This window comes from Chiloscyllium plagiosum, chromosome 5 (assembly GCF_004010195.1).
Source record: "Chiloscyllium plagiosum isolate BGI_BamShark_2017 chromosome 5, ASM401019v2, whole genome shotgun sequence".
Taxonomy (NCBI): domain Eukaryota; kingdom Metazoa; phylum Chordata; class Chondrichthyes; order Orectolobiformes; family Hemiscylliidae; genus Chiloscyllium; species Chiloscyllium plagiosum.
The window spans coordinates 25928196-25940675 of NC_057714.1; the positions used below are offsets into that span (position 1 = coordinate 25928196).

The 12480-nt window shown below is 39.6% G+C and overlaps 1 protein-coding gene across 1 annotated transcript in view; it reads right to left on the bottom strand.

The window, feature by feature from the left end:
• Positions 1-12480, bottom strand: part of snx13 (sorting nexin 13) — a 190173-nt gene that overhangs the window by 96057 nt on the left and 81636 nt on the right. The window contains exon 6 of the mRNA XM_043690995.1: positions 6692-6810. Within this exon, the coding sequence (XP_043546930.1) occupies positions 6692-6810 (119 nt within the window). The remainder of the gene's footprint in view (positions 1-6691; positions 6811-12480) is intronic.

Sequence of the window (12480 nt, forward strand, 5' to 3'; positions counted from 1 at the left end):
AGAGAGAGACACAGAGAGAGACACAGAGAGAGACACAGAGAGAGACACAGAGAGAGACACAGAGAGAGACACAGAGAGAGAAGAGAGACAGACCGATCGAGAGAGACAGACCGATCGAGAGAGACAGACCGATCGAGAGAGACAGACACACACAGAGAGAAGCATCTCCTTCTTCATGATGCTGCACAACCTGTGGATAGTTTCTTGTTTGTTTATAAATTTAGACATTTCCGGTTTTTACATGAGATCGGAAAATAGAAAACACTCAGTTTTCTACTGACTTAGGTATTAGGTACAAATATAGGTATTTTTTCATGTTTCTAAATAGCAAATGCCTATGCCAACGATTTGGGTGAATAAAACAAAATACGTGCAAAGACATAAACGAGCTACACTTGCAGCATTCCCTTTCCTCACTTCTTGCTCCAAAATAGGCAAACAATTAAACAGCAATTATCTTTCTCTTTCAGGTAACAAGTGTGAATTCTCCAACATTGATATGTCTTCTGACATGGGACAAACAAATTGCAATTGTTTGCTCTCAATAACAACTATTGCGTATCCAACATTAATGCCTACAAAAATTTTCCTCTGGGAGGTTGGCTACATTAGAATTTATACTCCTGCATTACATTAACTCATATCTCCTTCCTCCCCTCCCACTGCAACAAGTAGGGAGCATGGCCTTATGCATTAAATGCTAGTGAGGCAAACATGGTTACCCACAAAGAAATCAATAACAAATCAAGAGGATTGTTTGTTAACAAGATTATTCTAAATGTATCATTCAACTGAAGAGCATCTATCAGAAATGATGATGGTCAGATTTTAATTACTTTGAGCCAAGTTAAAACAATTGACAATTAGTTAAGGATAGAAAAGACAAATTTAAGAAAACCACAAAGCAAAATAAAGTGAACTGAAACATACCAGTCATTTTCCTGTGATATCATGCATAGAGGTGGCAGCTAGGCTATTTCTCCAACTGATGGCAATAATCAGATAAGTCTTTCAATTCTATAACATTCAGTAATTCTATTATACAGCTTCCCCCTCATTCTAAGATTGTTCAGGTGAAAATCTACCATAGCAAATTCATTTTAATGACATAATTGCTCTCTTTGGAGAAGACGCTGCTCGCTGAAAGGAGATAAAAGAGAGATGTTGAAGTCACGAAGTTCAGTTAGAGAAGGTAGGGAGATCTGTCCAATTGGCAGAAAGGGCAAGAATCAAAGAACATAAGGAATAAGAGCAGTAGACCTGTTAGCCCATGATTTAATCAATTGATTAAGAAGAACATGGCTGATCCTGGACTGCTTTTCCACAACTCTCCATACTTAATTCCGGGTCAAAGCGCAAATATATTCAATAATGACACATTCACAACCGTCTGGGCCAGAGAATTTCAATGATTTGTAACTCTAAGCAAAGTAATTCACAGGTTTTGCATGCTTTAAAAATGTTCATTTCTATTTTTACAACTAAAGTCAATAGCTTCACAATTCTGCATATTAGTTCATCTGCCATCCTGCTGCCCACTTAATGGATATGTATTTGCTTGTTGTCTCCCTCCATGTAGCTTTCCATCTAGCTTTGTACCATTATAAAATCTGTCTCTTCATCTAGATATTTTCTATTCAATCTATTGTGAGATGTTTTTGCACACCTCTGGAGCAAGTGGTACTTGAACCTGATCCCCTTGACTCAGAGGTAGAAATACTACCATTTCATCACAAGAGCCCCCATGTCTCTCAATCAAGTCATTACCATCAATTGTAACAGCTGATGTAACAGCACTGATCACTACAGCATTTCACTGATCAATCTACCAACTTGGAAACACCCCATTTATATCCATTGTCTGCTTGCTGTCTGTTAATCAACCTTCTATCCATGCTAATATTACCTCCCAGCTCCATCAACTTTTGTGTGGCCCCTTTTTGGAAATCCAAGTGTATCACATCTCCTGTTTCCTCTCCTGCGTCCCCACTTGCAACATCCTTCGACTCCAATAATTTAGTCAAATGGGCTTCCCTTTCTAAAAAGAGTTGATTTTCTCTAATCATACTTAGTGCATTGTTAAAACTTTTTTAATAATACATTTCAGCATCTTTCAATTGACTAATATTAAGTGAACAAAACAGTAGCTTCCAGTTGTTCCTCTCCCCCCTTTCATGATAGGCAGTATTACATACAACTCCAAATTGGAGGGATTACTGAGGGAATCTTAAATTCTAGAAAGTCATAGTCAGCATATTCACTATCTTAGAGAATATGGATTTTAGAATCCTAGGGTGTAGACCATCATGTTCTGGATTTATCAGATTTTAGTCCCTTGGATTTCTCCAATAACTTTTCTCCACTGGAATCAATTATCTTAATGTCTTCATGTCTTTTTAGTTCCTAGGTACATATTCTGCCTGACTTCTCAGTAGAAGGCAAAATATTCATTCAATGCCTTTGTGATTTCATCATTCCCCATGAAAACTTCTCTAGTCACTACATGTAAAAGAAGAGTGTTTATGTTATCTATTCTCTTCCTTTGTTCATACTTAAAGTTCTTACAATTTAATTTCTGTTCAGTTTCTATTTTTGTTTTTAGTTTTCCCTCATCAACTTTTTGGTGGCCCTTGATTGGTTTCTAAAACATTCCGAATTCAAAGACACAATACTGTTCTTTGTAACATTCCTAATTTCTACCAATATAGATTCTACTTCAGAATTTTGTGAAGCCAAATCGTCTCTCACTAATGTCTTCATGTCATCCTTCACTCTCAGGAGTGTCTCTTTTTTTTGCTATTCTGTTCTTATAAAACACTGTAACAAAGAATATTCATTTTCCAACTTTGGTCAGCTGGCAACTATGTCTCTATAACAGTGATTAAATCTAAACCATTTGCCTTTATTTGCATACTAAATCATCTATCTATTTGTAGGTATTTCATGCATTCAGCTAAAGAACCTTGAGTTTATTTTCTTTTACATCTATTTCCTTCAATTATCTTACACATGATGTAAAATTTACGCTGAACTCTGTACTCTCCTGGCCTACTCTTCCTACGTAGAATTTTGAGTTGGTGAAGGCAATTTGAAGTGAGAAAGTTGAGTCTCATCAATAAAGAACTCCAATACTGAAGGTGAAAAATCTAAAGTAAGGGGGTATTCATTTGTTTCTGTAGCAAGATATCCAAGTGGGTTCAAGGACAGAGTCAGTGCTTAGTTAAATAGTCTTACCACATGTACTTCAAAGATAACAGAAGTTGATTCTCAATACTCAGCATCTGCTTGCACTGTCTCTGGACAAATGATAATGAAACTCCTTTAGGATCTGTACCGCATAAATCCTCCATTCAAAGATGAGCCAAGATTTTAAAAATTAGTCAAATTAACATGTAAACTGTCTACTAAAAATGCTGGCTTACATTTATAATCTGCGCACTGCCAAAATGAATCTTCTCTCATAACCCTCTTGATGGTCAACCAGCATGGGATTGTGGGTACATGAGTAGATTTCAGGCTGGATCAGCTCAAAATAGAGTATTTAAGGCAGATACAAAAATCAAAATTTAAATCATACTAATTTTAAGGAAGAAAATTAGCTGAATCAGACTCCAAGTATTTAGCATCATGGGTGAATTTTCCCGGGAAAATTTTACACTTCTCGCTCATGCATATGGAGTTTTGTTACTTATCATTATCACTTAAAGTCCTTTTAGCAAACAGTCTACAGTTGCTTCCAGTTAAAAATGGGTTCTCCCATATCCCCACTTAAATCAAGTTACAAATTGGAGTTTCAGATATCATAGTAAATTACATTTTGTTGATTGTTCTGACCACAGCTAAAATTAGACAAATCTACATTCCTAGATTGCTGCAGGCTGCATTTCTACGACATGAGATAGTCTTCCTCCCACAGCTGGCTATGGTAGCTGTAAAGTTAAGCTGTCTTTTCAACTTGCTGACAATGCAGAATTATCTGAGAGATTTATTGAATAGATAGAGTAATCACCTGACTTCAAAACAGCTTGCTTTGATTTCTTAACCGTGGAGACATGCAAGGTTAATGCATTGCATTCAGGTAGAACAACTACTTCGCTATTGTTGATCCCAAATTTTCTTTCATCTTAGAAGGTATAGCTTAGAGTACTACTGTTTACAATCCAGTATCTATAATATATTTCTAAGATTTCACAAGACTAAATGATTGATCACTGAAAAAGTACAGAATTCTGCCACTGCCTCAGAGCATAAATATTTCAAGCTCTTTTCATCAGTAAAGCAATCCAAGCCTTTCTTTGAGCTCTTATCAAACATTGAGACTTAGTGTCAGGTAGACTTAAGATGTCATATGACTCCCCCTCATTAGCAAATAGACTTCATACACAAATGCATGGAGGACTGCATACCAAAAAAGTTAATCCAAGTGTTCTCCAATTGAAAATCTTGGGTGAACCAGGAAATCCATTCCCTACTGAAGACCAAACGGGAAGCATTCAAGTTGGATGTCCCAGACCAATACAGGAAATCCAGATATAATCTCCGCAAAGCCATCAGGGATACCAAGAGGCAGTACCAGACAAAAACTACCAAACAGAACAACATTTCAGGATACAAAATGATGCAGAACAAGATAACAAACAAGACACACCCCTCCCTGATGTGCTCAATGCTTTCCGTTTGAGCAGAATGCCAGCGGCACCATGATGTCTGCCCCAACAGCTCCAGACACACCTGTTCCCTCAGTCACCACTGCAGATGTCAGATCGGTCTTCCTGGGAGTCAGTGCAATCAAAGCGATGGAGTTGGCCAGTGTTCCCAGCTGAGCACTCAGATCCTCTGTGGACCAACTCACCAAGGTATTCACCAACATCTTCAACCTCTCCCTCCAAGCGAAGTCCCCGCCTGCTTCAAGACAACCACCATCATCCCATACCTAAGAATGCACGTCCCTTAATGACTACCTCCCAGTGGCTCTGACTTCATTCATCATGGAGGTGCTTCGAGAGGCTGGTCATGGCCCAGATCCACTCCAATTTCCCAGCCTGTCTTGATCCCCTACAATTTGCTTACTAATATAACAGGTCAACAGCAGACGCCATACTCCTAGCTCTGTACTCATCCTTGGAACATCTGGAAACAAGGATACCTACATCAAACTCCTGCTCATCAACTACAGCTCCACCTTCAACACCATTATCCCCTTCACACTGATCTCAAAACTGAGACCTTGGTCTCAGCTCCCTCTGCAATCAAATTCTCAGCTTTCTGATCCACAGATCACAATCAATGAAGACAGGTAACTGCACCTCCTCCACAACAATAGTCAACACTGGAGCCCCTCCCCGAGGATCCATCCTCAGCCCACTACTGTATTCCCTGAACACCAGTGACTGTGTTACTAAATTCCTAACAAGCGCCATCTGCAACTTCGCTGACGATACCACCGTAGCAGGACGGATATCTAACAATGAGTCAAAATACAGACGGGAGGTAGAGAGCTTGGTGACATGGTACAATGATAACAACCTCTCTCAAAACTGAAGAACTGATCATTGATTTCAGGAAGAGAGGAGAGGAATGCACCCCCATCTACGTCAACAGAACTGGTGTTGAGAGGTGGACAGTGTCAAGTTTCTCGGAGTGACAATACCGACAACCTGTCCTGGACCTCCCACGTAAATGCGACAATCAAGGAGGCATAACAATGCCTCTTCTTCCTCAGGTATGTCCATAAAAACCCTTACCAACTTCTACAGATACACCACTGAAGGTACACTATCCGGGTGCATAACAGCCTGGTATGGCAACTGCTCTGCCCAGTACCATAAGAAACTACAGAAGATGGTATTTACAGCCCAGATCATCACTGAAGCCAACCTTCCATCCACAGACTCCATTTACATGGCTTGCTGCCACTGAAAGGCTGCCAATACCAAACACCCATCGCATTCCAGAGATGATTTCCTCCAACCTCTTCCATCAAGCAGAAAATGCAGAAGTCTGAACACAAGCACCAGGAGGTTCAAGAATAGCCTCTTCCTGGCCATTATTAGACTGATAAATGGACTCTTTAGCCTCAAATAATGCTGATCCTACTAATGCTAACACATGCCCTGTGTAATGTAATCTATATGCCTCTAGGTTTTTCTTTAAAAACTTCTGATCCATACATTTTTGCTTATTGTGATCTGCCTGTACTGCTCAATATCAAATCTTTTCACTGTACCCCGGTACAAGTGACAATAAATCAGTTACTCTTAAAATTTAAAGCTACAGTTCCAAAGCACCAATTTTATAATTTCCATTCATTACATGTTTTCTATTGTCAGCAAACTTTGAAATTTTCCTCTTGGTCTCTCCACATAAGCCATTATAACAGATTGTAAATAACCAAGATCTCATCCTTGGAGCCTATTTGAAAACACCACATTTATTCCTAACCTTCTCATCAGCTAGCCAATCCGCTATCCATGCTAACATATTAGCCTGTTAATCTAGAAGCAAATCATACATGCCCTATTCAAAAGGAGCTGAAATGTAGGTATGGCTTTTGAGCCCAGACATCCACATACCCAGGTTATCTTTGCAAAAAGGAAAAATAGAAACACAATATCAAAATAACAGAGGAATAGAAAAGACTAATCCCGCCCCCCCAAAACAAAAATCAGTTGGCTTGATAACTATTTCATACCTTTCTTCTGCTTTGAGTCTTCTATCCTTTGTTGAGCTTTTCTGAATACATGAAGATGTGCAGCAAAATCATTTACCAACCGTGTAGTAAAATATGGTTGCCAGTCTACCTCCTTTGACCTGTTGATTAGTAACAAAAGACAATGAAACAAAAACCATAAAATTATAAAGAACATTTTCTAAAACTGATTTCCTTAATGAAACTAGAAATGTTATTGTCCTATATTTACCAGTTCTCATGGTATTAACTTTCCTCAGACTAATCCTCTACTGAAACATGGTTGACATAGAGACTGGACTGGACGCTCAACGTTCCAGAGTTTTGTTGTTTTAAACAAGGTAGAGAGGTACGTAAAGAGGCAGAAGAGTTGTGTTATTAACCAGGGAGAATGTCACATCTGCACTCAGGACGTAATGGAGGGTTCATCCACTGAGGCAATATGGTACAGTTCAAAAATAAGATGGGTATAATCACTCTGATTGGGGGGGGGGGGGGTTATAATATAATCTCATTAACAACCGAGACACTGAGGAACAAATATGTAGGCAGATTATGGAAAGATGCAATAAAAATCAGTTGTCATAGTGGGTGACTTTTAACTTCCCCAATATTGACTGGGACTCCCTTAGAACAAGAGGCTCAAACTGGGCAGAATTTGTTAAGTGCATCCAAGAGGGTTTCTTGGAACAGTAGGTGGATAGTCCAACTAGAGGATGGATCGTACTGGACTTTCTATTGACTAATGTCCTTTTACTGCTCCTCAGATGCTGCCTGAACTGCTGTGCTCTTCCAGCACCACTAATCCAGAATCTGGTTTCCAGCATCTGCAGTCATTGTTTTTACCTAGCCAGGTGACTGACTTTTCAGTGATAGAACACTTTGAAAATGGTGATCACAGCTCCTTAAGTTTTAAGATAGCGATGAATGAGGTCAGGACTTTGGGGGAAAGCACTAAATTGGGGGATATTAAGTAGGAGCTAAGGAGTATCAATTGGGAAGAGCCGTTATCAGGCAAATCCACATTTGACATGTGGGAGTTATTTAATGACTTGATTAGAGTTCAGGGCAGCATGTTCCAGTAACAAGGAAGAACAAAGATGGCAAGGTAAGGGTCCCTTGCAGAACGAGGGAGGTTGTGAATTTAGTCAAAGGAAAAAAATAGTACATGTAAGGTTTATTTGCTAAAATCAGACAGGGACTATGAGGAATGTAAACAAAGCAGGAAAGAAATCAAGCAAGGAATTAGGAGAGCAAGAAGGGGTCAGGAAATAACCTTGGTAAGTAAGAGAATCCCAAGACATTCTATTCATACATTAAAATAGGAGGACAGCTAGGATGAAGTTTGCACTACTCAAGGATGAAGGAGGGAACTTGCGCTTGGAAGCAGATGACATGGGCGAGATCCTAAATTAGTACTTCGCATTAGTATTCACCCAGGAGAAGGATATGAAGGATAATGAGATTTGTGTGGAGCATGCTAACATGCTAGGGCATTTTGAGATCAAGAAAGAAGTGGTGATAGGTTTCATGAAAGCATTAGGGTGAATAAGTCCCCAGTGCCCACAGGTTATTGACAGAGGCTAGAAAGGAGACTGCTGGGGCCTTGACGTAGATTTTTGTATCCTTGTTAGTGACTGGAGAGGTTCCAGAGGACTGGTGAGTTGGTAATATTGTTCCTCTGCTGAAGAAGGGAAATAGGGATAAACCAGGAAACTACAGATGGTAAGACTCTTATCACTGGCTGGAAAGCTATTAGAGAAAATTCTTAAGGATAGGATTTCTACACATTTGGAAAAGCATGGCCTAATTAGGGATAGTCAGCATGGCTTTGTGTGGGGCATGTCATGTCTTACTAACTTGACTGAATTTTTCAAGGGGGTAACAAAGGTTATCAATGAAGATAGAGCAGTGGATTTTGTCTACATCGCTTTTATTAAGGCTTTCGATAAGGTCCCAGATGGTAGACTCATCCATAAGATTAAGATGACTTGGTTCGTGGATTCAGAATTGGCTTGCCCATAGAAGGCAGAGGGTAGTGGTGGAAGAGTGTCTTTCCGGCTGGAGGTCCTTGACTACTGGTGTCCTGCAGGGATCCATACTGGGACCTCTGATGTTCGAGATATAAATGAAAATGTGGATGGGTGGTTTAGTAAAGTTTGCAGACAATACAAAGATCAGTGGAGTTGTGGATAGTGTCGAAAACTGTCAAAAGATATAGCAGGATATAAATCAGTTGCAGACATCGGCTGAAAAATGGCAGATGGAGTTTAATGCAGCTAATTGTGAGGTGCTGCATTTCAGGAGATCAAATTTAAGGAAAGGTAAACAATTAATGGCAGGACCCTGAACAACACTGATGTACAGAGAGATCTTGGGGTTCTGGTCCATAGCTCCCTGAAAGTAGCCACACAAGTCGGTAGGGTGGTAAAGACGACGAATGGCATGCTTGCTTTTATTGGTAGGGGAAACTGAGTACAAGAGTCAGGATGAGCTGAAAATTTATTGCTGGAAAAGCGCAGCAGGTCAGGCAGCATCCAAGGAACAGGAGAATCGACGTTTCGGGCATAAGCCCTTCTTCAGGAATGAGGAAAGTGTGTCCTTGTAGAGGGAGGAAGAGATCTTCTTCAAGGAAGGCATCCTTGCAAGAGGATTCGCAGTAGGTTAAAATCTTCCAGGAGAAAGTGAGGAAAAGCGCAGCAGTGCTGGAGATCAGAGCTGAAAATGTGTTGCTGGAATTCTCCTGTTCCTTGGATGCTGCCTGACCTGCTGCGCTTTTCCAGCAACACATTTTTAGCTCTGATCTCCAGCATCTGCAGTCTTCACTTTCTTCTCGAAGATTTTAACCTACTGCGAATCCTCTTGCAAGGATGCCTTCCTTGAAGAAGCTCTCTTCCTCCCTCTACAAGGACACACTTTCCTCATTCCTGAAGAAGGGCTTATGCCCGAAACATCGATTCTCCTGTTCCTTGGATGCTGCCTGACCTGCTGCGCTTTTCCGGCAACACATTTTCAGCTCTGATCTCCAGCATCTGCAGTCCTCACTTTCTCCTACAAGAGTCAGGATGTAATGTTACAGCTTTTTCAGACTTTGGTTAGGCCATACTTAGAGACTGCATTCAGTTCTGGTCACCACATTACAGGAAGGTTGTGGGGGCTTTGGAGAGGTGCAAAACAGGTTTACCAGGATGCTGCCTGGATTAGAAGGTATGAGTTATACAAGAGGCTAGAAAAACTCAGGTTGTTTTCTCTGGAGCAGTGGAGACAGAGGGGAGACTTGATAGAAGTCTATAAAATTATGACATGCACAGAGGGATTTGATGGTCAGAATCTTTTTTCCCCCAACAGTTGAAATGTCTAATACTAAGGACATGCGTTTGAGGAGAGGTGGGGAGGAGGGGGGAGTTCAAAGGAGATGTGAGGGGCAAGTTTTATTTTTACACAGAGTGTGATAAGAGTCTGGAACATACAGCCGGGGTGGTGGAGGCAGATATGTTAGGGGCATTTAAGGGACCTTTAGATAAGCACATGAATATGCAAAGAATAAAGAGGTATGGACCAAGGGCAGACAGAAAGGATTAGTTTAATTTGGCGTCATGTTTAGCACAACATTGTGGGCGGAAGGGCCTGTTCTACGTTCCAACTAATTGTTCTGATGAAGTTGCTTTAGGTTGTGACGAATTTTGACAAATTTACAAATAATTCATTACCACCAGCGGCTGATTTGGTTACCAGAAGATGCTGACTTAAATATCATTGGCAGAGAAGAGGTGAAGAAAAGTATTTATCTTCCAAAATTTGTTTTAAGCTGATAAGTTCTACCCCAAAAGGTTGGTGGAAGCAGACAATGTAAAAGTTAAATCAAAAATGGAAAACAAATAAAAGGACAGAATAGTAACAGGGAAGGTTAATAAAAGTATCATTCATAAAAGCATCATTCATAAAAGCTGGTAAGCCACAGGGTCCACAAAACATTAATCTAAGTTGCTGAAAGAAATGATTTTTCACAAGGATTGAGAATTGATTAACAGACTAGAAAGAGAGAATGGGAATAAATAAGTCTTTCTTTAAGTTGTAGAAAGTGACTACTGGTTTATAACAAGGGTCACTGCTTAGGCCTGTGATTCATGAATTATACAGATGTAAATGAATTAAATGAGGGAACCAAATGCACTATTCCCAAAAGTGTGCGGATGGCACAAAATGAGGTGGAATTAAGAGTTGTGCAGAAAATGCAAGGAAACTTCAGGGCAGTCGAGATGAATTGTGTGTGTGGGCATACATTTGAGATATTAAAGGCATTAAGGAGTGTGGAAAGAAAGTGGGATGATGTTGAGGTATTGGATCAGCTATGATCATATTGAATGGTAGAGCATTCCCGAAGGGCCAGATGTTCTACTCCTTAGTCTTGTTTCTACTTGATGGTCTACTCCGTAGTCTAGTTCATTAACAATTTTGACTTTGGAATTAAAAACATAATTGCTAAATTTGGAGAACAGTCAACCCTGAAGACTGCAACAAATTACAGGAGGAAACTAATAAACTTGCATAATGGGTAATTGACAAATAAAGTTTAATTTTAAAAAATGCATGATATATTTTAGTTGAAAAAGGTGGTCACATTTGGTGCAAGTCTAGGTAAAAGGACAAAGGCTTCAGAGTGTAAATATATCACTAAATGATGGACAGCAGATTAGCAAGGCAACAAAGAAAAAGTACACCAATGTTAATTTCAAAGAGTTTTGGAAAATAGGGAAGTTATGCTGAATCCTGTTCAAATAGATTTAAAGAGGACTGAGAGAAAAAGAGATGAGAAACATTAAAAGGTGCAGAGAAATGCTACCAGAAATGCATGGGTTTACATTTTAGGAAAGGATTGCATGCTGGGTCAACTCTTGGGAGAGCCAAAAAGGCTGACAGGTGACCAAGGGGTTTTGATAAATTAGATATAGGAAAAATGGCATTGTGGGAACAGCATAGCTAGAGGCTATGAATATAAAGACAGGCCTTGGATTGTGAAGGGTTCCATTCTGAAATCTGCTCGCAAGTGGATTGTATGCAAGTTGGAACACAATGTAGGACAATAAGACAAAAGGAGCAATTCATTAGTTATCAGGACATCTAACATGTACCTGAAAAGAAACTTTACACAAAAAAAAACAGTAAAGGTTGCTACTACAGGAAGTGGTTAAATGCTTACTCCTGCTCTCTAATTTGTATGTTCACATGTTCAAGTAGTTCAGATGCAGGCTAAGTGGATTAACCATAGTAAATGCAGGGTTATGGGGATAGAGGCTGGATCTGAATGGGATACTCTTTGGAGGGTCTATGGAGACGCAATGTACCAAATGGCCTCTTTCCATACCATAGGAATTCTATGGCCTGTTTGGAACAAATAAAATATTGATCATACACAACCAGCCCACACTTGCAAAACTCAACAGTATCCAATATTAGATGTAAATTCGCAAATCAGACAATATGTGATGTATAATTTAGTGTATGAAGAGTGATGCCAATAACCAATTTAGGATCGTCGTAGAAATTTCTTGTATTAATACACAGGATATGATCCTTTGCAGACAGAAAAGGCACAGACATGCACGACACTTACTTCAACTCAACAAGATACGAGAAAGCCATTATGAACCTATATGAATCAATCTGCCTCGTGAAAAATTTAAGCAAAGCCTAGGTGTTAAATACCAATAATCATTAACTTGTATATTTTCCATGGCAAATCACCTACTGATCAGTCTATTTGTCAAGCAATTAGCACCATCTTCTCATAT